The sequence below is a fragment of the Pygocentrus nattereri genome, chromosome 13, assembly GCF_015220715.1.
Source record: "Pygocentrus nattereri isolate fPygNat1 chromosome 13, fPygNat1.pri, whole genome shotgun sequence".
NCBI classification, from domain to species: domain Eukaryota; kingdom Metazoa; phylum Chordata; class Actinopteri; order Characiformes; family Serrasalmidae; genus Pygocentrus; species Pygocentrus nattereri.
The window spans coordinates 29,492,076-29,518,864 of NC_051223.1; the positions used below are offsets into that span (position 1 = coordinate 29,492,076).

At 38.5% G+C, this 26,789-nt stretch overlaps 3 protein-coding genes across 4 annotated transcripts in view; 2 read left to right on the forward strand and 1 right to left on the reverse strand.

Annotated features, from left to right (window-relative positions):
* Positions 1-4,068: 4,068 nt before the first annotated feature.
* Positions 4,069-12,376, reverse strand: eme1 (essential meiotic structure-specific endonuclease 1). Of its 2 annotated transcripts, none has more exons than XM_017700921.2 (9): positions 12,324-12,376; positions 9,519-10,220; positions 9,235-9,362; positions 7,869-7,958; positions 7,335-7,459; positions 6,833-6,956; positions 5,095-5,210; positions 4,770-4,959; positions 4,069-4,497 (listed from the first exon to the last, which is right to left on the reverse strand). In XM_017700921.2, the coding sequence occupies exons 2-9, from the start codon at positions 10,195-10,197 to the stop codon at positions 4,321-4,323; spliced, it is 1,629 nt and encodes a 542-aa protein (XP_017556410.1). In that variant the 5' UTR covers positions 10,198-10,220; positions 12,324-12,376; the 3' UTR covers positions 4,069-4,320. The 2 variants fall into 2 exon arrangements, with proteins under 2 accessions (XP_017556410.1, XP_017556401.1); XM_017700912.2 differs by having other exon boundaries at positions 12,158-12,350.
* Positions 12,377-13,309: 933 nt separating this feature from the next.
* Positions 13,310-15,502, forward strand: mrpl27 (mitochondrial ribosomal protein L27). Its single transcript, XM_017700900.1, has 4 exons — positions 13,310-13,386; positions 13,948-14,079; positions 14,678-14,745; positions 15,145-15,502. The coding sequence occupies exons 1-4, from the start codon at positions 13,347-13,349 to the stop codon at positions 15,349-15,351; spliced, it is 447 nt and encodes a 148-aa protein (XP_017556389.1). The 5' UTR covers positions 13,310-13,346; the 3' UTR covers positions 15,352-15,502.
* Positions 15,503-19,732: 4,230 nt separating this feature from the next.
* Positions 19,733-26,789, forward strand: part of pkd1b (polycystic kidney disease 1b) — a 36,890-nt gene continuing 29,833 nt past the window's right edge. Inside the window, exons 1-7 of the mRNA XM_037544291.1 lie at positions 19,733-19,793; positions 19,930-20,110; positions 20,308-20,498; positions 22,214-22,332; positions 22,564-22,711; positions 24,011-24,276; positions 25,040-25,786. Coding sequence (XP_037400188.1) covers positions 19,733-19,793; positions 19,930-20,110; positions 20,308-20,498; positions 22,214-22,332; positions 22,564-22,711; positions 24,011-24,276; positions 25,040-25,786 — 1,713 coding nt within the window. The remainder of the gene's footprint in view (positions 19,794-19,929; positions 20,111-20,307; positions 20,499-22,213; positions 22,333-22,563; positions 22,712-24,010; positions 24,277-25,039; positions 25,787-26,789) is intronic.

Here is a 26,789-nt window from a genome sequence, read left to right on the forward strand (position 1 = left end):
TACAATACAAGCGTCATCAGTCATCATGGGCTGAGACAGTCTGATGTGTTATAAGTTTAACGCAGCGTACAGCTGTCTCGATTTTCTAACACAGAGTGCGCTATATTTATATGGAGTTCCATTTTACCAACAAATATTTCTGAATTTTACCACTAGAAATCAGGACATCGCAGGGCACTTTGCAAATCTAAATTCTTAATTACGAAAACCTATCAGGACAAATACCATTAATGTGGATCTTCTGTTTTTGAGTACGGCAGTGAATTCATGATGAGATGAGAGCACACTCATGTTTTATAAAGGCCTCATCCTTAATAGCACAGAGATGGAGCTCCATAATAATGGATTTTATTCTCAAAAATGCATGCAGACAAAGACGTGAACATCAACGACATCAAATCAAAACAGACAAACACAAGCTACAAAATTGCATAAAATGATGTATCTGAGCTGAAAGTGTTGGCTGACCCATCACAGACAGCATGGATCTATGATTTGTGTTTTTCTTCTCCACTTTCTGGCCATTCTGGCCTGTCTGACCTCCTCAGGGACTGAACTGTCTGGCTTGCGGTTACTGCCCATGTAAAGCAAGTCTGCCCTCTTGTGGAAACTAGTGAATTCAGTCCTTACATGGAGAGCAGTTTAAAGGAGAAAAATGTGTGCATAGTTTATGTCCTGTCCAAAGAGAGTTGGAGAGAAAAAGCGGAGGGAGGCAAAAAAAAAAAAAACATTCTGCAATAACGATGCAACCTTTTTCCTTTGAGGTAAGAACTCAACCTCAAGCACAGGCAACCGCAAAGTTCTGCTTTCTCACATTTTGCTTGCTCTAAGTCTGAACTCGTTTGCTAATGAAAACGAAGTTAATGATTATTTTTTAAAGGAAAGACTGAAAAAACGATTGAGTGCTGCTGGCAAAGAAACCGATACATCCCAGTCATTGATCTCAATGCCAAACTAGACTATTCTTGTATTTGATGTCATTATATTGTTTTAAAGAAAATGTGTTCCTTATTTTGTAGTCCATGTTGCCAGGAGGTTCATGCTTCATTTGGAAAAGAGGAAGACCTATGCAGCATGCAAGACATGGATAATGCAATATTCCTTGGATTGTTGACATATTATTACACAGGCCTCTCACTGCCTTAGGTAATCCTACTGAGTCCATCCCAAATTGGGACCAAATTCTAATATAGTGTTTTTCACTTAAGGCCGGTCTGTCATGGATTGAATTATGCTGGCCAGGGCTTCTCAACAAAACACTGGAGAGAGAAAGAGGGAGGGAGAGGGGGAGAGAGAGGGAGAGAACGAGGGAGCACCAAGAAAAACGTTGCTCAAAAAAGCCTAGCAGAGCCTGCAGCACTCTGTCTTGTGTGGCGGCCGATAAGAAGACCCTTTTCTCAGAGAGATGAGCTGAGTGGAGAATGCCTGCTGTGAAACAGTGACTAACAGTCTGTTCTGCTCACCACCACATAGCTTGAGAGCAACGTGGGCCGACACTGACCTACTGCCATTTTCAGACCATATAAATCTCCAACAAGAGCCAGGTAAAGGCTTAGACATGGATCAGGCAGGAAACAGAGCCAGAAAACAGAGTACAAGAATGGATTATAGGAACAGAGCACTGAGAGCACACCTACTGTACAGAGAACACAGCACAAGTAGAAGTCAGGAAAATACACTGTTAGTGAATAATGACTGTGATATTCGCCTGCAATATCCATACTGTAAAGATGAGTGTTACAAATGTGATGAATCAAAGGCATTCATGTCATCCAAAACATTTTAACTAGAAGGAGAAAGTTTGTAAACAAAGGGTCAGTTGCTTTAACTTCAAGATTGAAAATATCAAAAGTTTACATTGTTTACATTGTCAGAGTGCAGATGTTTGTTATAAATCGATGGTTGTAGAACTTGGATGCACATGCTGCATGAGTGCTCTGTGTTTGGAGTAGTAGTGTTGTGTAATGTTGAAAACATGATACATGCTGTTTAAAAACTGTATAAATGATGCTGAAGTGTGGATGTGAAGATAAAGGTTAAACTGATATAATAAAAATAATGTAATACAAGTAATAAGAGGAATAATAATGTAATTACACTGTAATAGGATGATTGCTGTGTATGAAGGGTAAAATCAGCCTCTCATTTGATTAGACAGACCCTAGTGACATAAAAATAATAATAATAACCACAAGAATAAGATAACTATAAGTAAGTTGTCAAGGTAACGTCATAATCTTGGCCAAAATAATGCAGGCCAATCTTTATTCATGCCACCATCATTTTCACTGTTTTTATATACTGCACAGTACATGGCACGTACAATACATAGCAAAATAACAGCAATATGGTGCATTGTGCATAGCACTCGAAAGTATTAACAGAATGCTTGTGTTAAAGTATATTTAGAATATTAAAATACTGACTTACATCCTCCTCTGAACACAGCCTTTCCATTTTGACTCCTCCCCAAAATGTCACAATATCCACCAAAAAAACGAATTTATTAAAAACTTTATTTCAATAAGCTGTAATTGGAGAGACTAACAATCTCATATCAGCCCTAAAGCATCAAATTTAGTGCACATTAACAGAGAACACCTTGTAAACTGACCACTCAACACTAAATATTGTCTGCAACAAATAGTCCACAAATCTGTATCCACACATATTAAACAACAAATTGGGGTCAACAATAAATCTTACAGATCACTGCCTTTTCTCCTCTATAAGTCATGAATTAAATGTTTGTTGAATCTTTTGCTTTTAAGCAAAAGCATCTTTTTTGCCTTTCAGTTTTTACTTACTTGTTGCACAACCACAGTAAATTAGGAGAAGTGCAAATTCAGGCCTCACAGGGCAAATCCTGCAACACTAAGCATGATTTAATATACAGGCTTTTTTTCAAATTCCATCTCCAACACTGCTCATTATTAAAGAAATCGTAGTAAGCACGAACAACAAATTAGTGCAGGATATCATTATAACAGGACATGATCCATTTACAAAATTAGGATGTTGCGAGAAAATGAGAAAAAGGTGGCTAAATGGAGGAAAGCAGAAAGATCGGAACAGAATTAGCTAAAATTGCTTCTTCTCAAACAACATAAATAAAAGCCACACCAGTGGTCAAATATTGCCGGATCCAGTGACTAATTCAGAACATTGAAAAGTACTGCATTACTGCACCCATCTATACCCTTTTTCAGTAAACTGCTCTTGAAAATTTAATTCCCAAGAAAGTTCCTAGTGGTAATAAGCTCTGCTTATTCTGAGTAATAAAAGTTAATATCATTTGGTTTTGGAGAACATAAGAATGAAATTTCATACATTCCAGCTAAACAATCACTCCAAGGTGATCCCTTTTCAAACCACCATAATGCTTCTGCTAGTGTAATTCCCACTTCAATGCACACACGCCTCTACCTGCTATAGTGTTTACGCAGTCCTCCTTAAAATGTGGGAGAAGTGCTGCCTTCGGGGACAGGGATGTGGCATGCGGCTCATCTCTTAAGCACATTTAACGGCTCGTTACCCCGTTGTTCGTTTCAGGCAACACGACACTCCTTGGTCAGGTGCCATTCGCTAATGTGCTGGAAATGAGCCGTGAGCCTCTACAGTCCTGAGACAGTGCAGCACTGATAGCTCTGGGAGCCATTTTAGCTCAGAAAATGACAGGTTTGCTGTGCTGCTTTAAGCTGGAAAAAAGTCAAAATAACACAGCAAGAGTAAGCAAATTGTTGGTTCCACAATTACTGATGCACTGCTACACACCTCCAGAATACAACAGCAAGATACTGCAAGGAGAGAGAAAAAAAAAACCAAGGAACTGGATGGTCGGTGACCTCTAGTTCTTGACAGACCATCAGGTGGCAGTTCAGTGTCACTTGAAAATTGCTTTAAGTGTATACCATTTCTGAGAAAAACACAATATGTCTTAGACTAGAGCTGAACAGAGCTCCTTGGCGTCCAGGTTCCTTTCAGCATTTTACACACAAAAAAAATAAATAAATAAACAAATAAAAAACAGTGGAAAGTGCCTTGTAAGGTGCCTCCCACCTACCTCCACTGCACAATACGAAACAAACACACCATACTGTTATAAAAATATTTAATAACACATGTAAAGGTGAATAGGATTGTAAAAATTTAAATCTAAAACAGGTACAATAAACAGGAAAACATGAGACACGGAGCTGGTGGGCACAACAAAAACCAAAGACCTCTAGTAGAGAGATCAAATGTGAGTATCTTAGCTGGCTCACTGCGCTTCCAGCCAAACTTTTCCATAAGAAATTTAAGAGTTTAAAAAAAGCATATTTAAACTATGGAATCAAGAGTCTGCTGGGGGTCTGCTGAGGTCATCAGCAGAAAGAGTCTTTTGGACAACTCTGGTCCAACCCTACGGGTCGTGGACGTCACTCCCTCCCCACGGCGAATCAGCACGTCTGACAGCAGTGTGACTTTTTCACGCTCCGATTTGCACTGCTGGTATGCCTGTGAACAAGAAACATGTACAAGAGCTTTTTCTGAGATCTCCAAAAACATGCCTGCTGTGTGCGATATCACAAGTGCAATCATCAGCTTGAATGTGCACTTTGCTTACTTTATCCGAATGAAATGTACTGAGGAAATCGCTCATTATCTCTTCAAATAAACTCAAGTTCAGACAGCTTATCCTGTCTCCAGCAGCACCGAGTGCATTATTAGAAAAATAAGGTTGCCTGTGGACGTGCATTATTTCCATAAAGTGTGATGTGCTTGTTCACCTGAATAAGAAGCTGAGGGGAGGGGTATGCATTCAGTATAGCGCTGGCTATGTCTGGGCTGACCCGGTTCAGCTGCTGGATCTGCCTCTTCCACACCTGCAGAAGGCCTTTTCCTGTCCGATCCACCTTCTGACCACCTGCCCACTCACTCTCCAGACAAAAACTAAAGCCTGTCTTCTCCCGCTCCCGCCTAGCAGACCACAACACACATACATACACGCACGCAGTGAGTAATGACCCAGCCTGACCTCCGCGCTCAGCTAGACCTTCCATAACTCTGAGCAAAACAGACGGAAAAGAGAGAAGACATCTGCCGCCCACTCACTTGAATGGTGCTTCAGCTACTGCCTTGGTTGACATAGTAACATAATCAGTGAAGCCATTCCAGGTCGAGTGAAAGTGGACCTGGACTCCAGTGTGCAGCTGCAGGTCAACTAAAGCCTGATGAGTAGATAAAAAGCAAAGATGTGGATGTTAATATATGAAGATAAACTGACTACAGTAGTAAAATTTGTTTAAGCTTGTGAGATACTGACAGCAAATCATAGCCTTAATATTCTGACACTGGTTTACTGAATCTAATGCATTATTAAAAATGAGCACAAAGCGAACAAAACAAACAAACAAACAAAAAAAACAAACAAAAAAAAAAAAACAGGACATATTTGGCAAAAAAAAAAAAATACATACAATGAAACACTGAGCATGGTGTATAAAGCATATCCACAGTGGAGTCTTATTTTGAAAGCTATAGCTTATAAAGCCTTTCTGATTGCAGTACAGAGCATGCAACAGCATGTACTGTCTTCTGTTGCGGAAAAGTAGAAAGAAGTATTTTGCACTTGGATTTCAACCTAAGCCCAAATCCCAGTCACCTGCCACTAGCAACTGGGTGACATTCAAAACTGACGTCTTGCCATTTCTTTCTCTGTACTGTAGCGATAACAGTGACTAATGTTAGCTTGTGGGATCTGTCAGAGAAACAAGGAGAGAAGAAAAAAAGAGGCAGCAGAGAACTGCATTAGACAAACAGTGGGGAACAGAATGAGGGCTGACAATACACATATAACATGGACACACAGGGTCACTGATACTACGCACCAAACATATGAAGCAGCAAAAGCTAGTGGAGTGTTAATCGCACCTCCTTGTGGATAATATTCAGCCTCCTAAATGTGAGCTGCATCACATCTAATAACAACATGTTAAAAATAATGCTTAAGAGACCCAAAGAGAAATATAGGGATGTATGTATACATTTTCCAATCTCAAGTATCTGCTAACATGGAAGAACTATACCACAACCTTTTTAAGTTTTTTTGGAAATCAATGGACAACCTCAGCATGTGGCTCTGTTATGTCTTGCATAATTTCTGTCCATCTGAACAGATCAGAGTTAAACATTGCTCATTTAATGATTAATTTCATGGAAACTAAGTATTAAACATGATGAGTAATGTTACTGTTAACACTAACATTAATTTTAACATGATTGAACCTGCTGGGTGCTGAAGGTGGATGTCATGCCAATACAAAAAAGCAGTCTATGCTAGGCTGCAATTTCTCAAACCACAGCAGATAAAATGGCTTGAGATCACAGGAAAACGGTCAAGTCTCAGCTCTTGTACAGTCAGGCTAAGCCAAGCAGCTACAGAGACCATGGCATTTAACAGTAAACTTCATGCAACAGTCACCATTTTGTCTTTCATTTTTAGATTTATTATACTTCAGTTGTCAAATTAAAAATGATAATATATACATTGTTCTTTTATTTCACAGACACTACGCTTCAAGTTACATGTTATGACCGTGTTAGAGACCAAATTAGGCCTTTTAAACTGGATTTAGTGCAGGACATTATGTGCACAAAAAGCATTGCACCTAATGTTTACAGTTTTTAAATTTTTAGCACAATGTGTCTGTCAAAATATTGTGATACGTATTATGAAAATGTCTTTAGGTATTGTGATAACACTTTTGCCTTTGTACACCCCTAATATGAGACATCTTTGCACACACAGCCATGACTTTGACAGAAATGCAAAACTAGAAGGTTAAGCTACCTCCTCCATCTCTACTCGAGACACACTGGGATGCTCCTCCGCACCTTTCCGCTTCCTCTTTTTCGTGCCGCCATCACTCAGCACTGCATCACGGAACTTCTGACGGCTCTTAGCATTCTGACTTCTGTAAATGAGAAGATCCAGCACAAATATGCAGAGGTGTTTCTTTCAAAGCAAGGAACGTCAAGCTTCAGTAGTCCACTGTGTGAAGTAAATCAGGTTGTTTCTCTTTAGAGCAATGTGACTTCAGTCTATTCTCCAATGGCCTTTAAAGTCATTACTGTTCACTCAGTGTAAAATAGCAGTTTTTAACTGAACATTTCACAAGACCTAAACTAAAAATATCCGAGTGTAAGGTTACCAGAAAATACCTAAAATGTATGGCACATAGCAAATGAATGCCTCATGATACCTTTTGCTTTCATATCTATAAAGCCTAAAAAAAGACCAACATGAAGCATGTTATCAAGCGGGACATATGCTTTATCAGTTTATATCTTACTTAAAATACTTCTCTATGTCAATCACTACTAGACTTAGACTTCTCCCTGGGTTTCTGTCCATGAGACGAAGAGTCCAGGACGTCAGGGATATGCCGCAGTCGGGTGTTCGTCCACACCTTTGCTCCTGTACAAGCACACAAACAGCTATAAGACCCTTCCAGGCATGCCACTCTGATACTAGATTAAATGAGAAACAGCATATTATCAGTGGCCAATATATCATTTGTATATAATAAAAGGTACAAGTATGTAATTACATTCATTAATTTAAATAGCTCAATTAAATCTTTACAGGTCAAAACTACAATTTTGTGTTGGCCTTTTGCCTTTAAAACCGACTTGCTAATTTCATTAGATCCTAGACTTGCTACAGCATGCAAGGGAAAGACACTGGCAAGTCAAAGGCCTAATTAGCATATTAATGTTTAACTGCATAATTCTTGCCATCTAATGAGTCTGTGCTCCCTATAACATCTTATCAGTATCTGTGCTCCCTATAAGATGACTGCATAAACCAGTATTCTACTGCTTACCTGTGTGTAGTTGTGAACCATGCTGATGAAGTCTTCCACTGGGACTTGGATCACTGTATGCGATTCTGGAATAGACATCAGTTCACCAGTCTGTGATCAAAAGGTGAGTTTTCAAATTTTAACTGAATATGTTTGCACTACAGTGTTAACAATTATCCTGTTCAATATTAATCAACAAATACATACATGTTCAGACAATGCTTTCAGTTAAGAAGTCAATTTCATTTACAATAAACAATTGATACCCAAATAGGCGGCTATTCATTCAACTTAAGGACCATTTAACAATTGTACACGAGGCACATGAGCCGGTAGCCCTACTTAGTGATGCACAACTCCAGGTTTTCTGTATTTGACTCAGACTCTTGACTCCTGCCATTGGAGTTGATGGAGTTGACCACTAGTGCCAACTACTTGTTAAAGGGATATAAGCGATGAAACCACCCTAATTGAAGTTTACAGCACTATTCCAACTAGGATATTTAAGACAGTGCTAAAGTGGCTACCAGTCACGTTTTCTTTATACATCATGTTGCTTCTATTTCATTTATAGCATGCAAATGTTTTTTTTTGTTAGCTAACAGTTAGCTTTTGTGGTTAGGTCCTTGACAAAAACGCTCAGAAGCTGTGAGCTACCGACTTCATGTTGAATGTTGTTAAAATTGGGTTAATGTAAAGTTTATATGCACAATCAGGCCATATACAGTGAATCAGTGAATTCAACCATGGTACCATGATAGGATACCACCTGTGCAACAAGTGCAGTCGTGAAATTTACTTGCTACTAAATATTCCACAGTCAAGTGTCAGTGGTATTATAACAAAGTGGAAGCGATTGGGAACGAAAGCAACTCAGCCACAAAGTTGTAGGCCATGTAAAATGACAGAGCGGGGTCACCAGATGCTGAGGCGCAACTTTCCTCAGAGTCCATCGCTACAGATCTTCAGATATCAAATGGCCTTCAGATTAGCTCAAGAACAGTGCGTAAAGAGTTGAATGGAAAGGGTTTCCATGGCTGAGCAGCTACATCAGCAAGCGCAATGAAAAAGCGTTGAATGACTAAATTTTGTTACCGCAATATGTTATATTAGGCTGAAATTCTTTCAATAATTCAATAATGCTTCATATTTGTCCTAGATCTATCTTTTATAACACTGCAGTTTTTCAGTGCTCTAGAACTACTGACGATGCCCCTCATGTACTTAGAAAAGCATATCATGATGTGTACTGATATACTGATAACATCATATTGCCCATCTGTAGTGCACACTATGCATCATCAAAATCGCCGTAGTGCATGCTAAAACAGAAGCAAAAGGACAAAGACAAAGTGACAGTGTTCGTGCATGTGCGCTGATGACTAGCCTGAGGGCAGGGCGCACGTCTGACCCAGGAGACACTGCGGGGGAGAGGCTGTTTCTCAATGGCACAGCTGCAGCCCATAGCATGCAGGGAAGTCAGGAGAGCTCCGCCACCCTCGAGCTGCAGCAGACCTACACAGGGAAACAGTTAATCAATACTAATCCATCCAGCAAATATAGGTGAATACTTCATGCCAGTGCTTTTAAAAAAATCAACACAAGTATCAAAGAGCACAAATGCTTTACTGTCTCAGAGCAGATGGATGCTGGATCAACAGTGCCACCTACCTGGATCTACAGTCACCACCACATGTTTGAGGCATTCCTCTGGTCTCATGGCCTTCACAGCATCTGCCAGCGCTTTCTTCTCTGTTCTCAGCCTCTCTCGCTCTCCCTGCTGCTTCTCTCGCTCTGCTCTCCTCCTCAGGGCTTCCTCTTTGGCCGCCTCGATTTCCGCAGGGGTTCTCTTGCCTTTTTGCAGATTTTCCCCTCTTGGCAGGGGGTCTTTTGAAACACATGTTGCGTCATAATCACTGCTCTTGTGACTAATGTTATCTGAATATTCCCTAAGATGATCTGCTGGTTGAACTACAGGGATATGATGGGTGTTTATGGCAGGTGACGGCTTATCTCCATTATGATTAGCAGATGACGTCTGACTCTCACACATGACTGTGGCTGTAGCCATGTCCGCCTGTTTCTGTCTAAGCCTCACAGACAGAGGAATAAAAGCCTCTTCCTCCTCGCTCTCACTGCTGATCATAAGCACATCACCTCTGACAGCTCCAGTCATCAGGTGACGTGCACAGGATGAGACTGAGTCAGAGTTGTCCAAACCCACCAGGTCATGTTTTAGTTTTTCCTGTGTGTTCCTAGATTGCGAGAAATCAATTACAGGCAGCTCCTCCGAGTCGCTGGAGTCACTGTCACTGATCCGGAATCCTGCTCTGCTTCTGCTACCCATCATCCAGGCGTCACTGGTTTCCTTTACTGTACAGAGGGAAAAATGTAAAGTCTCCTTTCCATTTCTACACAAGCTTTGCATCAAAATATAATGGTCTATATGGAAAGCTGGGAAATGGTGTAACAACTTTAATGAAAAATTTAGCATTCAAAAGAGTATCTGAATTTAAAGTGGACTGCTCAAAGGGTCTGTTATTTGCCAAATTTCTTGAAAACCACTGTCAATGGTCAAAGCTAGACATCTAGGGCTCATCAAATCTCATCAGAGCAAAGTGGGGGAACAGCTTATGCTATGCGGCATCCATGCTCAACACACTAGGATGCACTAATTTGGGAATTGTGCTGATATCCAATATTTTTCTGTATACGTCTGCTGACACCAATGCTGAGATATAAACTGGCACTACATTTACCAGGATTACCATTATTGAGATGTATTTAGTTAAACAGGGTTACAATAACAAAGTAACAATGTTAATGAAGTAGATGGAATATATATATATAATTTTGGGATACTTCAAGAAATTTTCATGATATATGACATTTTGCAATATTTATTTTTTCAGACATCTGATCAGTTGGAACAGAAAAAACAGTAGTGATGCATTTTAAAAATACTATGAAAAACTGTAAGCACAACTGTGAATATCTGGCATTCAGTGTTGCACACAAACCAGTTACAGGGACTAATTTTGCTCTCTTTATAACGAAATGCGCAGTTGGTCAGTGTTCAAGTACTGACAACGTTCAGAGAAGCATTTTGTATTGTATTGTGAGACAATTTTCAGGATAACGATACATATAGTCACATGGCAACCCGGATCACAATAAACAATTTTTCTATTTTACCCACCCCCACATCAGAATTTTTAAATTCTCTTCTCTTCTGTGTTGTATATATTTAAAGCTCTTTACAGTTAAAACTTTTAAATACATTAAATATCTAAAAAACTGAATATTGATCTCAGGATCAAGAATCACACTGAACATGGAAATGTGGTCTTACACCTTTACATTACAAATGCAGCTCTGTGAATAAAACGCAGACATTTTAGTACAGTAGCCAAACATCGCCTAGAAAATACCATAAAAGAGCCATAAAATATCTGTTTGAAATAGTGGCAAAATTTAAATATGGGTGTGACGCCAATATTTTGGCCACTGCCAATAACAATAAGTTTGTAATGTTATTATTGTGCATCCCTACTTTAAATTATTGAGAGTTTATTTTAAAACAAAACAAATCAAGCTTTACTGCTCACATTTTTGTATGACTGTCTGTTGCCATAAAACTGAATATACAATAGAAAAATATACAATGAGAATATAAAAGTGGGAAATGGGAATAAATTTATTTAAAATATAAAAATATCATTTTCTTCTTATCACGAGCATTTTAAACGTTATCTTTGAGAACTTATCTGAGCCATTCCAGCCCGTGTAATGTAGAATTAGACCACAAGTAAATTTACATTTCAAATAAAATACCGAATATCAAATCGAACCTCGACCTCAGAACCGAACATCGCACCAAACCCTTTAAAAAGAAATGCAAACAGCCGGTTTCACTTCTCTCTCCTCGTGTAGAGGTTATACTCCGCAGTCTTCCACTGAGGCTTGGAGGCTGGACTGCCGCGATCACTACCCTGACAGACCTTATTCCACCTATTCTAATTAGCAGCGAGAAGGTCTTACATTCACAGCTTTGATGTAAGGATTTTCTAGGTCAACCTATATAATGTATAAGATAAAATGAGGCGCCAAAACGCAGCGACTCCACTGAGCCCGAACTTTTCAACTTCATTTGGCTTTCTGGGTTCAGTTCGCACCTGCAGCTAAACCAGAAACTAGCAGACCAGCCTTATCGGTGACCTTAGCTAATAAGAGCAAACTTTAACTAGCTAACCTACCATTAACCTGGCTAACTAACGAACACTGGCTAACACAAACATAAACACACTCACTGTGGGTTTGAGAAACGGGGACAGAAGGATGAAGCTTTCAGACGCGGTCAGAACATGTTAAATAAAGAAAAAAGCTAATAAAACATCCTGTGATTTAAGCTAAAAGTTTCTTCAGCGGAACATTTGACACACTTTGACCCTCAACTCCGAACTCAACACTTCATACCTCGCGCGTTTCTACCGGCTCTTCTTCTTTCAGGACTACTACACAGCGTTAAAGCGGACTGCTGCCCCCTACAGCCTCTAAAGAAAAAATAGAATAAAATTTAATGAAATAAAAATAAAATAAAACACACAAAGTCTAAAATCGAACCGAGGATGTACAAATCTGTATGTATGTATACATGTATGTAAAAATAAATAAATAAATAAATAAATAAATAAATAAATAAATATTGCTGGAACACTCGACTTGTATTGGTGTCCAAAAGAAGCGTAAATTACTTTATTTCCTAAGTCTTAAATGGTGTGAATTCAGTTCATAGTGACTCAGGTAGCTTCGAAAAACGGACTTGAGAACGTCTAAAATGAAGCAGGTCAACTGGAGTAAGAATAACGAGTATTAAGTTGAAAAATCTCAGAGAAGTACAAGTCCGTCTAGAATGTACTTAGGAATAATTTAAAGAAAACATATAGTTACTGACTAGTTACAGTATGCTTTTATAGAATCCGCTGTAACAGGAGTGAAAATGAGATTGTTGTGTAAGTAATCAAATAAAGCGTATACTGTGTCTGGCTTTTCAAACCATCTACAAATGATAAACTATCCTTTTAAAATGTAGATAATAAAAATATAATAATAATAATAATAATAATAAGAAGAAGAAGAAGAAGAAGAAGAAGAAGATGAAGATGATGATGATGATGATGATGATGATGAAGTAGCTAAATAACAGTCATAGTAAATGTTGTAATGTTTATTATCTATGTTATTTTCTGTGTTAGGCAAATAGATAAGATCTACAGAAGACGCTCGACACGTGGTTTAAAATTAACTTTTAAATTTACATTTTGCAACTTCCCTCTGGGATCAATAAAGGATTCTGATTCTGGTTCTGATTCTGATTCTGGTTCTGATTCTGATTCTGATTCTGAAATTACTACTGATTAAAAGTCTAATGAGCCTGGGCTGGGCCAGTGAAAATCTCGCGAGAACTGGATCAGCGTCAGTAACGTTGTGTACTCCAACATGGCTGCGCTCGTGTCCCTGTTATTACGACCTAGAGGTGGTAAGTATTCTTATAAAACCAGTTATTTCTACTGTTTGCTGTAACGACAAACTACACATGGTGCATGTAGCCAAGCGGGTATTTGAAACAAGCCGTTGCTGTATAATAATAGCCGGTATTTGCTCGGGTGAGCGCGCGACTCTCGCTCATCACTTTATAAAGCCGACAGCTGAAAACTGAGCGCTTCACAGAGCAGCCATCAACCAGGCGGACGGCTTCAGCCTTAGAGCCTCTTCACGGTCACTTCAGTCTCTGTAGCTTGTTGTATTGAGCTGGGTGCAGTAGTTCTGGACTCCAGTCCTGTGGCTCTCCTGCTCTGAACAGTTCAACCTATTCCCTGACCAAACAAACCTGATCCAGCTCATATACTACAGTCATGGACCGGTCGTGGTCTCCATGGTGTGGAGAGTCCCGAAACTGGAATGGATCACCTCTGGGATGGAATAGCTAATCTAATGCCCGCATCTGTGCTGATCTGACATGTAACAAAGAGCCACAACTGATTCAGTCATGAAAAACACACAGATCTTTTGAAAATGAACATTTTCTTTGTCTCTGTAGGTCTTCTCACATCACATCAAACGCCAGCAGTGGTAGTGTCAGCAAGATTTGCCTCTAAGAAAGCTGGAGGGAGCAGTAAAAACCTGGGTGGGAAGAGTCCTGGGCGCAGATATGGATTCAAGAAACAAGACGGTAACGTATATAGTTTGTTAACGTTCTCATTATTTCAGGATTCTCCCACAATAAAAACTAATCCTGGATTGTTTGTAGCTCTCTGCTGTAAGAGAGTATGAAGAGTGAAATGTGAGCATACAGAAAGCTCTGTGCAGTTCTCTTTAGAGTTATGCTGCATGTACTCGATAGTAGACTGTCAAAGGCAAACCAGATATTCTGTTTTTAATGGAGCAGCAGCGGACACTTCTGCCATGGTCAACAGAGTGATCAAACCAGTATTTATTGTTGTCTGTGGTGGTGGATTTTTTTGGAGCACCATGGATACTGAATGTCTCATTACTGATGTCCAGGCCCATCCAGTATTATAGAACAAAAAATGAAGAGGATACATCATCGTAATACCTTTTTCCATCTTAAGTAAACAACTGAAACTGCTAAAGCTCTCCTCTGATCATCATCCATTTTTGGCAACTTTTCCATGGTTGCCTATACAACTCCATAGTTTATGTACATCTATTTCTGTTTTGCTCTCTACATGTAAACTCAGAAAGACACACCAAGTTAGCCCTCATTTTCCCCTCATATTGTACTTAAATCTTGGTCTCATGTGTTTCAGGTGACTTTGTTCATGCTGGCAATATCCTGGCAACACAACGGGTAACACGGTGGCATCCAGGAGCTCATGTAAGACTTTATGTTCTAGGACAGTCTTTGTGAAAAAGAAAGTAAATTACACTGTAAAAAAGCTGGAACAGAACAGATGTTGATTTAAAGTATGAGGTTTGAGATTAAAATGTATTGCCTTTGTTCTTTATTCTTTATTTTCACTAGTTTTTAGTCAGAGTATTTATTTGACTTGAATAAAATTAGTCAAACTGCTGGATAGCACAAGAAGCATTTATTTCAGAACTAAGCATTTTTACATTGTATCTTATCTAATACAATCAATAGCATGCTCCATATTTCACATATTTTCCAACAGTTATTGCAGAGCTGTTTTATATAAGTAGTCCTGAAGAGTGAAGGTACAATACAAACTGATCCCAAGTTGCTCCACTTTTTTTTTCTTTCTTTCTCTCACAGGTTGGCATTGGAACAAATAACACGCTGTATGCACTGGAGGACGGCACTGTCAGGTTCACCAAGGAGGTCTACATTCCTCGCCCACACAGTCCTGAAGCCAGGAATGTGATCCCAAAGCTTCCAAAAGGAGCTGTTCTCTACAAGTCCTTCATCAACATCGTTCCCACAAAGCAGGAAAACAATTTCAAACTAATAGACATGGTTTGAAAGAGACTCACTGCGCAGCTACCCTGAACTGTGCATGGATGTTTTGTGGACTTTCAGAATTGTTTTGATATGTGTTCAAAGCCTCACCATTGATAAAACAGCAAATGACTTTTTCCACTCTTGTGAATAAACGTGCTGCTCAAACCTTGAACAAAATCATCTGTGAAATGGTTACAGCGTTTACAAGATTATTTCTAACCAAAAAGCAACACACTTTAGGATTCCATTAAAGAATCAATTTCCCAATTATGTATTAGATTTTTCCAACTGTGGTCTTTTCCCCCCACTTATGACATCTGTGCGGTTTTATGTCCCAAAAACAATCAGAATTAATTTTCACATGAGCATTTTCCAACCTCTCTTTATTAACCCTTTAGAATTGAACTGGCAGTTTGTGTTACTGGGCCTTTAAGATATGTTAATTATCTGATGGGTTGCCTTGTATTTTATCTCATTCAAAAGCAGCACAGGATGAAACAGTCCTTACAACTTATAGTAAGAATTGCTACAGCTCTAAGCTGAATAGGTCATAATATATAAATATATTAAAATTATAAAAATGTCTTTTTTTTTTTTTAAGCTTAGCTACCAAATATGAATGATCAGTGCAGACTGGGGGAGAATGTTGAATTTTTACATTCAAGGCCATTTCTATTTAAAAGAAAAAAGGGGGTGGGGGGTGGGCAAATTTGGTTTCTCACCATAAGCCCCCTTTAAACTTTCTCAGGGTCACTTTAGTAGGACAGCAAGAACCATTATTCATTGACTATTAAAGGTATGGAGAACAGAAAAGGTGCAGAGGAAAGATTAGTATGCATGCATGCTGCAACTAATAATGGAATACACTTGGACTACCAAGATGATTTATTAACTTGATTCAGGAACCGGTGCTGAAACTGATTTAAAGCAGGGGAGTCACATGCAAAACCTCTGCCGTAATTATGCATGATTTCACAATCTGTGCAAGTTACATGCAAAGAAGTATGAGGTGTACTGAAAATAGGCTAGAGAGTCAGGAAAGGATCCTTCCCATTTCTTATTGAATCTAGCCATTTTCTGTTACAATCCAGATACTGTGATCAAATGAAATGATATGAGCAACAGATGATATGAAATAACACGCTGAATTTAACAAACTATATTTTGAATTTTTCATCTTGGACGTTTTTAGTCTCATAACTGTTTGTCACTACAGAATAGGATGCCAACCTGTTTGCCACACCTTTAAGCATAACTGAGTTAGTTTTAGTTTTGCTTGCTGCTGCTCTTAGACTAGATTTCCTTTATACAAATGTTCAAATAATATGGATAATGGTTGTTGTTTCAGCCTCTCATATAGATAGAGTCCTCTATTATATGGGGGAAAAAAGCTTTTTCTTGTTCTAGCTTTTTGTTGTTCTAGCTTATGTTAATCATTGGTGCACAAAACAAAGTAACAACAATGCTAAAAGCATTTGTCCAAAAGAAAAAATACTCCGGGAATGTGTGAGATGAGGTAGCCTGTTTAAGAGAAAATGGGTTGATTTATTGTAAATTCGCCTTGGAAGTGTGTCATGATTTCCTGTAATTTAGTGGTTTTACCTAGGAGTTAGGAAAGCAAGTCAGTTTCAGCTGCATTTGCTGAAAGTGTCACCGAAGAAAGACTTGAAAGATTCTTGTATGAAGGTAGGTAATTTATATCATTGCTGTTAAAAAATTGTCTTTATTTTTGTTTCTACACCATTTGTATCATATGTAGAAAAAATCTTTTTATTATTGTTTATATATATATATATATATATATATATATATATATATATATATATATTATGAGTACGTAGAAGGTCACGCCAAAAGAATAAAGAATATTACAATTCTCATTATGATGCAAGGCTTTCTATGAAATGGAGCCACAGAAGCTCCAAATGTACACCATTCAGTGTAAAATGTGTTGCCATTACCCTTCTATGAACTTTCATTGATCTGTTTAGCATATATTGAGCAGGGTTATACTGGCCAAGTTGGATGATACCCAAACAAAAATAGTTTCACACTGATTTAAAAAAATATCCAATAACTGGGGTCACTAGCCCTGCGATGGACTGGTGACATGTCCAAGGTGTAGTGGTTGGTGTAGTGTAGTGGGTAACACCGCTACCTTCTACACTATAGACGGGTTCAATCCCCATCTGGATAAACACCCTACACTATACCAATAAGAGTCTTTGGGCAAGACTCCTAACACTACCTTCACCTTCCTGTGTAAAAATTATCAAATTGTAAGTCGCTCTGGATAAGAGTGTCTGCCAAATGACGTAATTGTACATGTAAATATCCTGCTTTCTGCCCTTTAACCTCTGGGATATGCTGCAGCACCCTCTGTGACCCAGAAGGATTTCCAGTTTTATTCTATCACAAGGTAGTATTGATGGAAAAATCAGATGTTTGGGTTAAAACTTTCAGCATGGTAACATTGACCTTTTTGTCCTTCTACAGCCTGCCTTGCAGTGTTTGCGCACCAGTGCGTTACTGCTATTGACTCTGTCCTCTTTGGCTGCAGAAGAATGGCAACTGAGAGGAGGAGGAGGAGGAGGAGGACGAGGAGCAGGCTGTTTAATTGTGCCTCATCACCATGGAGATTTGTTTCTCCGCTTCTGCATTCGCTGGTATTTTCTTCTTTTCCCCTAAATGCACGTTACCCAAATTCGAACTAATGAGAGCCCTGGACACGTGTGAAGTCTCTCATGGTATAATGAGTGCAACCAACAAAAAACAAGGCTAATCATGCGGGTTTTCTTGAGGACATTGCAGATTAATGAATTCTCTTTTATCAGGTTTAGAGCTACAAAAGCAAAGTTGGTCGAAAAGCTCCTTAAAATTTATGCTGCTATTTCTTAGCAGTTGCAGCCTCTATAAAAAGCTGTTGAACTTCTTCCACCATAAATTCAACACATGTTTGTGCCAGGTTTGAATGTGTTCCTGTAGGAACAGGATGTATAGAACATTTGAGACTTTGCGCTTTCGCTCTGTACAAAAATCCAAAATGAAACCTTTATGTTTTCATTACCCACTATGAAAATGTTTGGCTACTAGTGTAAGAAAGGTTGTATGGATCCCAGCTCAGCAAAATAAACTGGACCAAAAAATACAAAAAATAATACTTTTCATACATATAAAAAACTGTAATTTTGTTTGTTTACTTACTATTATGTTTAAAAAATTACTCTACCCACTAGCGTCTAACATTAAGTTAAATGTTAACTTGACATGAATAATAACTTAACATGAATAATAAATATCATATTGCAGGTTATGAAGGTTCCATTTGAAACAGTTACTATGAATGAGATATGTTATAAATAAGAGGGGATAAATAGATGTCAGGGCTGTAGCATTGATGGAAACTAACAGGTGAGATTGTAAGGAAATTGGAGCTTTCTATAAGTTATGGGTATGCATTTGGGTCAGTATCTATATTAGGGGCTCCAATAAAGGGGGCTGGTCACTATAGGTCACCTCCACCACACTATGGGCCCAAGTACAGTTTCCCCCTGGTAATAATACCATTTTGCCTATAATAGCTCTGTATAGATGTCAGGCACATATCAGTTGTTGCATAAATGTCTACATTAACTCTCAACTGTTACTCCAGCTGAACTGTTGCCTAGCAACAAGCATTGCACCTGTCCTGTATTTTTCTATATTTCAGAAAGCTTGTGTTTGAAGTGCTAAGGTGTTGTGAGAGTTCATGTAAAATTTACACAGATGTGCTTCTGAGACAAGTGGCATTAAGATTTTTCCCAAAACCACTTGCTGAAGTCTTTTCAAGCGCCATCTTCACAATTCAAGATGAAAACCTGATTGCAATGCGCTTTCATAACAGACGATCTGCTACTCATATAGATGTCTTTTGACTATCTACCCTTTTAATGTTTTTTTTATTAAATGGATAATGGTGTATGAGAAGAGTTTAACCTGTCTCAGTGACTTTAACTGCCTATTCACCAGGGGGAGATTTTACAGCATGCTAATGAGGCCTCCTCTGTCCTCTGCACTCATAGGCCTGTTGCTGTGAGACAAACCAAGAGTCATCCAAATACTTTAAAAGGGGGTGAGGGGCAATGCTATGTTGAACACAATGCTAATAAGTCACTGAGCAAGAACAGGACAAGAAAGAAAGAGAAAGGGCAGAGACCAGAGAGAATGAGGGGACTTTTTAAAGACGAGAACCACAGTGAACTTTATATGACTGAAGACACTGACAAAGAGCACTAAGGGAAGAGGAGCCCTGAGAGCAGGAACTAATCCATGGGATAGAGACAGACTATAAACGGGATTACACTGTAGTTCTTGTATGATTCATCAACATTTGTGGGAATGATCTACATTGGACACCAATGAAATGGCGATTGTTGTGCACCTGCTTCTCTTCTGGATCCTCAGTGCTGTCACAAGCTACAGCGGTGAGATGTTTTAACTGCTTTTCTCCCAGAGGATGCAGCTATTTTTGGATCTCAGCATTTTCAGAGTTTTTTTCTGTGTTTCTATTGATGTTTAACAGATTAATTAACACACTGTTTATAAAATCTCATCCTCCAGATGAAGATTCTTGTCCAAAAAGGTCCAAAATTGACCAAGACGGTTTACACTGCTACTGGATCTCAGCATCTGCATCAACCTGGCTGGAGGCAAGAGATCTTTGTCAGAGATGGAAAGGAGGAGACATTGCTGTGGTGGATAAGCCAAGCGTTCAGGATTTCATAGACAAGTCATTTCAGTTGTAAGGTTTTGCTACATGTTCATTTTTTTCTTATCAACTTATCAATCAAGTCCCACTTTCATTTCAGGGAAAACTTAAGCTTGAGCTTAGAAATGAGCATCAGTGGTTGATGTTCTCTGTGCAGTACGTGGCAAAAGAGATTTATAATGTTTTTCAAGCTGTTGTAATACATCTCTGTGCTTTCTCACTGTTTCCAGAGAAGCACCTGCTGTGGTTTGGCTGAGAAATGAAATTAGAACTGGTCAGCACCATGGATTTGGACCCCCTATCTCCCAGCATGAAGACAGAGAGAAAGGAACTTGTTCTCAGATGGTGTTGGGTTTGAAACAATGGACAAACAGCCCATGCAACAAAGAACATCACTTTATCTGTGGAAAAGAGATATCAGGTACCACAAATTTTAAATAGGTCACCATAATATACTTTTCATTCTAGTTTAAGTTTATTTTGTGCATTTAACAACACTTTTTTTTAGTTCTACTCATGTACTTTTACATAAGTTTTAATTATGAATGTAAAATTTATGGAGAAATGTTTATGTACAGGTTCATAAAACAATTAGAATTCAGTTCTGAAAGCCAAAAACATAGGAGTTGCAAGAACACTTCAGCCCTGTTGTGTTCAGAGATGGCAAGTTTAGTGAAGAAAGAAACACACAGAAGAAACTTTATCCAAATGGTGATTTCAAATTAACTAAAAAAAATGTAAAAATCAGCTGACAAATGTCCCTCCCAAAACCTGTCGAAATCTCTGTTAGCTTAGTTTAACAACTAAACCTCCACCCTGAAGTGTATCAACAGTACTAGCTGACTCCCAGCTGAACAGGCACTGTGTCCTTTTAACATTTTCTTCTTACTTTGTTGTTTTAGAATAACATGGCAGCTATTTATTAAAACCTTAAAAGCCATTCTGTATATTTTATTGCAAGTGCCTGTCAGTTATTGTAGTTGACATACGTGTCAACGCATGCAGTTTACCCTTATAAAATACACTTTTGTCACATTTTGGAGGTGAATAGCTGTCATATGAATTTTATCTTAAATTTAGATTTAATCCAGATTAAATCTAGATATACTTGCCTAAACAGTAATGTGAACACACTGCAAGTAGTGAGATATGAGCATGTTTAATGCTGTATGTGAGATTCTCTTGTCACGCAGACTGTACACAGACGAAACTAACATTGCCTCATGTGAGGCACAAGCCAAGACATCAGATCATCACTCGCCAGATTTTTAAAAGTGTTGTGCTGTAATCAGATCATGGTTCTGTCTGAGTATAAAATGTTGTGGAATTACTTAAAATGCATGAGCAAAGAAATATTTACTCCTTGATCTCACCTTACAAACAACATCAAACCTCATCAGAGACTTCTGTTTTGTCAGTTCATCACAGTGAGTCTGCTGTCTCTCTTACACTCAGTCTGTGTGTATGTCTGTCTCTCAGTGTACACAATGTGAATGTGCACTATCAGAGCATACTCTGAATAATCTCAAGACTCTTTCTAAAACAATTTACTCATGTAATATCATGTTTTACTTTAGTTTGGTTATACAGATCATTTCCAGGGATGTAGTTAGCTCAGAAATTATTATAGTGGATATGCAAAAAAAACTCCCTCAAGTAGTTTTCCAGTAAGCAACTCTTACTTGAGTAGTTTTCTTTATAAATTATTTTTCTTGTAGTAAGTAAGTAGTAGTAGTAGAAGTAGTGGTAGTGGTAGTAGTAGTAATAATGGTGGTAGTAGTAGTAGCAGTAGTAGTAGTAATAGTGGTGGTGGTGGTGTTGGTAGTAGTCGTAGTAGTAATAGTAGAAGTAATAGTCGTGGTAGTAGTCGTAGTAATAGCAGTAATAGTGGTAGTGGTAGTGGTGGTAGTAGTAGTAGTAATAGTTGTAGTAATAGTTGTAGCAGTATGTGCAAATTTTCAGCAATGGCACAATAATCTGAAAAGCCACCTTATTATTGAGTGTTGTGTGCTATTGAACAGAAGTTACACCAATATTTCACAATTAGCAGCAGATGGACAACATCCATTATACAGATACAGAAGTACCAATCTGACCACTGACAAAAAGCACTAAACTGTTTTTCTTTCCCTCAAGTGTCTTTGCCATCGATGGACAGCTATGTGATAGGAGTGCCACTAATGTCAGGCACATACACACAGTCCCAGTTACCTGCATTACCTTCGCCACCAGACCTAGAGCAACAGAGAGTGGAAGTAGGTACACACAGTTCAAGTGTATTTCTAATAAAGAACAAGGCGAGAAACACCAGATTGGACAAAGCACATTGTGACATTAATTAATGAATGTAGTCTAATAATTTACACAGTATGTCCAAAGGTTTGCTCATCCAGTGTTTTTTCTGAATGGACTATATTCTATAATGTACTTTGCTCTGTCTTACAAAATTATGACCTTGTATGGTTGATTGTGCTCTGTCTGTACAGATGATGTTATTTCCGGGGCTCTGGTTTAGTCATGGAGGCCAAGTGGTCTCTTTAGATTTGGTATCTCAGCCCAGTCAAGTGCTAACCATGGCAAGAGTGCAGATATTACGACCCTACTGCAGTCCAACCCATTACCTAGTGCCCCCAGGTAAGATTTAGATCAATGAAAAACATGTACTGCTTTCATAATATTCTGAAATTCTGTTTTTTTTAATTCCTGCTTCTGGCGATCCAGTATCTATTTCCCAAGCACTGGATCTATCCCAGTGGTTCACCAACTGATTATCTAGCCCCTCTTAAGTTGGATTAGCTGTGCTGCAGGGAACATGGGCATGAGCAATCTAGATTTTCAAAGTACTTACAGTAGGGAGAGCTGGGCACAACCCAACTAATTTATATTTTTAATATAGAATTTTAAAGATATTTGAGCAAGGTAGAACATTTTTATACAAACAACTTATATATCCCTACTACAAATTAAAGTATGAACCTTATCTACCATTTATGAACAATTCCATACCTGCACACATTGCGACTTACCCCATATGCTGGGTTAACTGTAACAGACAGGGTTAGTTGCAGGAGTAACTAAAATGTCTGGTGAATCGATGCAAAATGCAATTAGCTCAAAAGAGGTCAATTATATTAGAGCCAGGCAAGCTTTCCAACCTAAATATATGAAATGAAATGCATCAAAATACATATGAATAGTGAAAAGATGCTGTCAAACAAGGGAAATTTTTTTTTCATGTATTTTATTTACCTGACATGTAATATGTATACTATGCTTTGATGATTGTGTGAATAAAAGTTCCTAAATTTCTATGGATTTATATGGATATGTCTGTTGTATAAAGACTGTATTTTAGCCCTATGCTCCGAATTTATTTATTGAAAAAAAATTTTAAGGCACAGAAACAAGCTGAAGCTCAAGACATATCTGAGGGATTGCTGTTAAAACTTGAAACTTGATTGTTATGTGAACATGAGATGGCTAAAAGCATGCTCTCCTTGAACCTTTTTAACTACAAAAATATCCATGTTACCCTGTGTTAGACTGCGCCCCACTCTCCCCTTCTGTGTCACTGTTTTAGACAGCCAGTAAGGAAGTAAGTGTGTTTTTGCCCTTAAAACTACACAAGGCAAGAACACATAAACATAAACACAGAAAATAGTAACAAGATTTTATTGTTATTGAAAAAATTATTAATATCTTGGTTAGAAAAATACAGGTTCTCTGTAAACTCCAGAGAGATTAATTGATTTAATTTAATGAAGGAGCGATTAGCTAAAGCAGGTATTGGGTGGTAACTGTAAATACTGGGTTTCCTTAAGAGAGCTTTAGGATTGGTTAAGCTGACATACATCAAATCTCTCTCTCTCTCTCTCTCTCTCTCTCTCTCTCTCTCTCTCTCTCTCTCTCTCTCACTCTGTCTCTGTTTTTCAGGCTGTAGTTCTCTCCTAAACCCCTTTAGCTGCTGCTCAGAGGAGCCTATGTGCAACACCACTGGTGTTTGTATAAGTGGACTTTATTGGTGCCACCTGCTGGAAAGTTGCCTGCCAGTTACCAGCCCATGTAGCCCTTATCACTCCTCTGCTGCAGGACTGGTTTTTCCTCTGCCTCCCCGCTACACTGCAGTGCCTCCCTTCTACCATATGATGGCAGACGTGTCCCTGAAAATCCTCCCAGCATCTGAACCTGTCCACCTCAGAGTGAGTACTAATAACTGACTTGCATTTCACATTTCATTTGACATTAAAGCTCATTAGAGATCTGATGATAAAAGGAGAATCAGATCCTTAAAGTACAGTAAGGTTTCGACACACCTGATTACATTTATATCTTCCTTTATCTTAGACATTTTCATCTAAAGATTTATGCCTAATAAATACTTCAAATTTGTTTCTAAGGCAAATACACATAGTGAGGTTGATGACTGTATGAAAAGTCTGAGTTTCAAACAAAGTAGATTTATGCAGTGAATAATTCTGTTGTCATGCTTCTATACAACTTCACAGATTTCAACTAATTTGTAAGATGTAAACAGTGTTATTCAGAGTGGTTTGACGTGAAATGCTCTGTTCTAGAGAGACGTAATTGAGTCATTAATGTTCACAGTGTTGGTGATAGGATCCAGATGTCCAAAGTGTTTTTCTCTACTCTGTCATAGAGAGTTACTACATTAAATGATTAAGAATATACTGTGAAGAAGTTTAATTGATAAGTTTTGCTACAATTAAACATTTCACATCAAATTGCTTCAGAGAGGTTTCATGATGAATGGAGAAATGGTCACTGCATAATTCTATTTATGATATTTCATAGCCTTGATGTCAACAGTACTAGTGTAAAATATTGAGAACAGTAAAATTAAACCTGCTAGAACTTTTGACCGGTACTGTGGTTTATGTTAGTTACATACAGGGTCATATTTAAAATGAATAATCACATCATATTTTTTTCTTATTCTCGCAGGTAACATTTGAAGAAAAAGGCATCTCTGTATATCCAGATGATATTATAGCAGTGCAGCACAGTAGAAAAGCAGGAGAATTTCTTCACTGTGTGAGCAGCTTGAACTCTGCTTGGCGACAGAGCTACCTCTACTTGCCTGGACCTGAGTTAGGAGGCTGGGTAGAGGTTGGTGTGTCTGTCCCAACAGATGGAGGCCAGTGGGTGGACAATGTGGTGTGTGACCTGCAGCTGATCTATGAGGACTCTATGCTTGTCTATGGTGTTCCACCAGTTCTTAGCAGCACACAGAGTGACCTCAGGATAGAAACTACAACACCAACAACCCATTTGGTCAAACCACAAACCCCAGTCTCAGGACTTCATGTTCTGTATCCTGTGCTGGACAAAGAAAACCAAATACATTTGCCAGTCAATGTCCGAACAATAATAATCGTCAAGATCCTTTCAGGACACAATGCTACAAGTGCATGGTCAGCCCCAGTGTTCAGAACAGGAATCCCCTTCCAACTGTCTTGCCCTCCAGATATGTCTGAAATTCAGGCAGTTTGTGAGAGGGACACCCCAGATGTGTGGTTCTCATATATTTACATAAAGCTCTCTGCCCAAGGGGAACAAACTCTTAACATCACTGCCTCAAACACACTCAACACCCAGATGCTGAGTGTAAAACTACAAGCTCATATTCCAGTGACAGGACTGAACGTACAGCCACAGGGCTTCCATAGGGTTCTGGTGGATATACCACAGGTACTCCTATTCTTATTTATCATCATTTCTACATAGTTTTAATAACATTTCAACTGGTAAGAAGCATGAGCTATCATGCAGTCTTTTATTCATTGGACTCCCAAATGTTCCACTTCAAAGTAAAGGGGACAGATCATAAAAAATATTGAAACAAAAAATGCATATAGTGTGTAAATGATAGTAGTGTCACCTCTCCACCCACACAATGCATATATGGAAACAGCAGCAAAAATGTCCCATTTGGAATTCACTAGTTTTGTGATATCACAAAAACAAAAAAGAGGGACAATACAGTGCAGCCAATCATGTATGCAAATGCACTCCCCAGTCCATGCAATCTTGCAATGAATTTATTGCTCTTGTGATGTCACAAAAAAGACACTAACAAAAATCTGCCTATTTCATCTACAGGGCAGCCAATCAGAGTTCATTTACTCAGTCTTGAAGATATATTTAAAAAACTGCCTGTTTAATTGTGAGATATAATGAGAAGATGAAAATAATACATGATTCGTAAAAAAATACACATGCCATAGATGTACTTCAGGGTCCAAAATTAAAATACCTGAAAAAATATAAAATTATAGGATATGAGCCGTTTCAAGGCATAGTAATTACATCAAGCTGCCAGTTCATTTAGTTCACCTTGCATCTACACTCAGTGGCCTTTTTTATAGGTGCAATTGATCGGAATACAGACTGTATCAGCCATTCTGTTCCTTTTTCCATCAACGGAAATGAACCAACATAGGACCACTGCTGACCAGATACTATTTGGGTGGTGGACAATTTATAGCACAGCAGTAACACTAACATGATAGTGACATGTTATTGGATGTTATGCTATATACCAGACACAGCAGTATTTCTAAAGGTTTCACACACCTCTGTGTCACTCCTGGTTTGAGAACAGCCCCTAATTTAAAAATATACAGCCAATAGTGGTCCTGTAGTCAGAAACTGACCACTGAAGAGCACACTAATACTAATGCACACAAACTGT

What these genes read in the sequence shown, in the direction of transcription:
- mrpl27 (XM_017700900.1), top strand. Translation starts at nt 13,347, where the DNA reads ATGGCTGCGCTCGTGTCCCTGTTATTACGACCTAGAGGTG. An exon ending in TGGATTCAAGAAACAAGACG is followed by an intron (nt 14,080 to 14,677) that starts GTAACGTATATA and finishes CATGTGTTTCAG; the next exon opens with GTGACTTTGTTCATGCTGGC. An exon ending in GGTGGCATCCAGGAGCTCAT is followed by an intron (nt 14,746 to 15,144) that starts GTAAGACTTTAT and finishes TTTCTCTCACAG; the next exon opens with GTTGGCATTGGAACAAATAA.
- eme1 (XM_017700921.2), bottom strand. Translation starts at nt 10,197, where the DNA reads ATGATGGGTAGCAGAAGCAGAGCAGGATTCCGGATCAGTGACAGTGAC. An exon ending in CTCGAGTAGAGATGGAGGAG is followed by an intron (nt 5,211 to 6,832) that starts GTAGCTTAACCT and finishes TCTACTCATCAG; the next exon opens with GCTTTAGTTGACCTGCAGCT. An exon ending in GTAGCTGAAGCACCATTCAA is followed by an intron (nt 4,960 to 5,094) that starts GTGAGTGGGCGG and finishes GTGGTCTGCTAG; the next exon opens with GCGGGAGCGGGAGAAGACAG.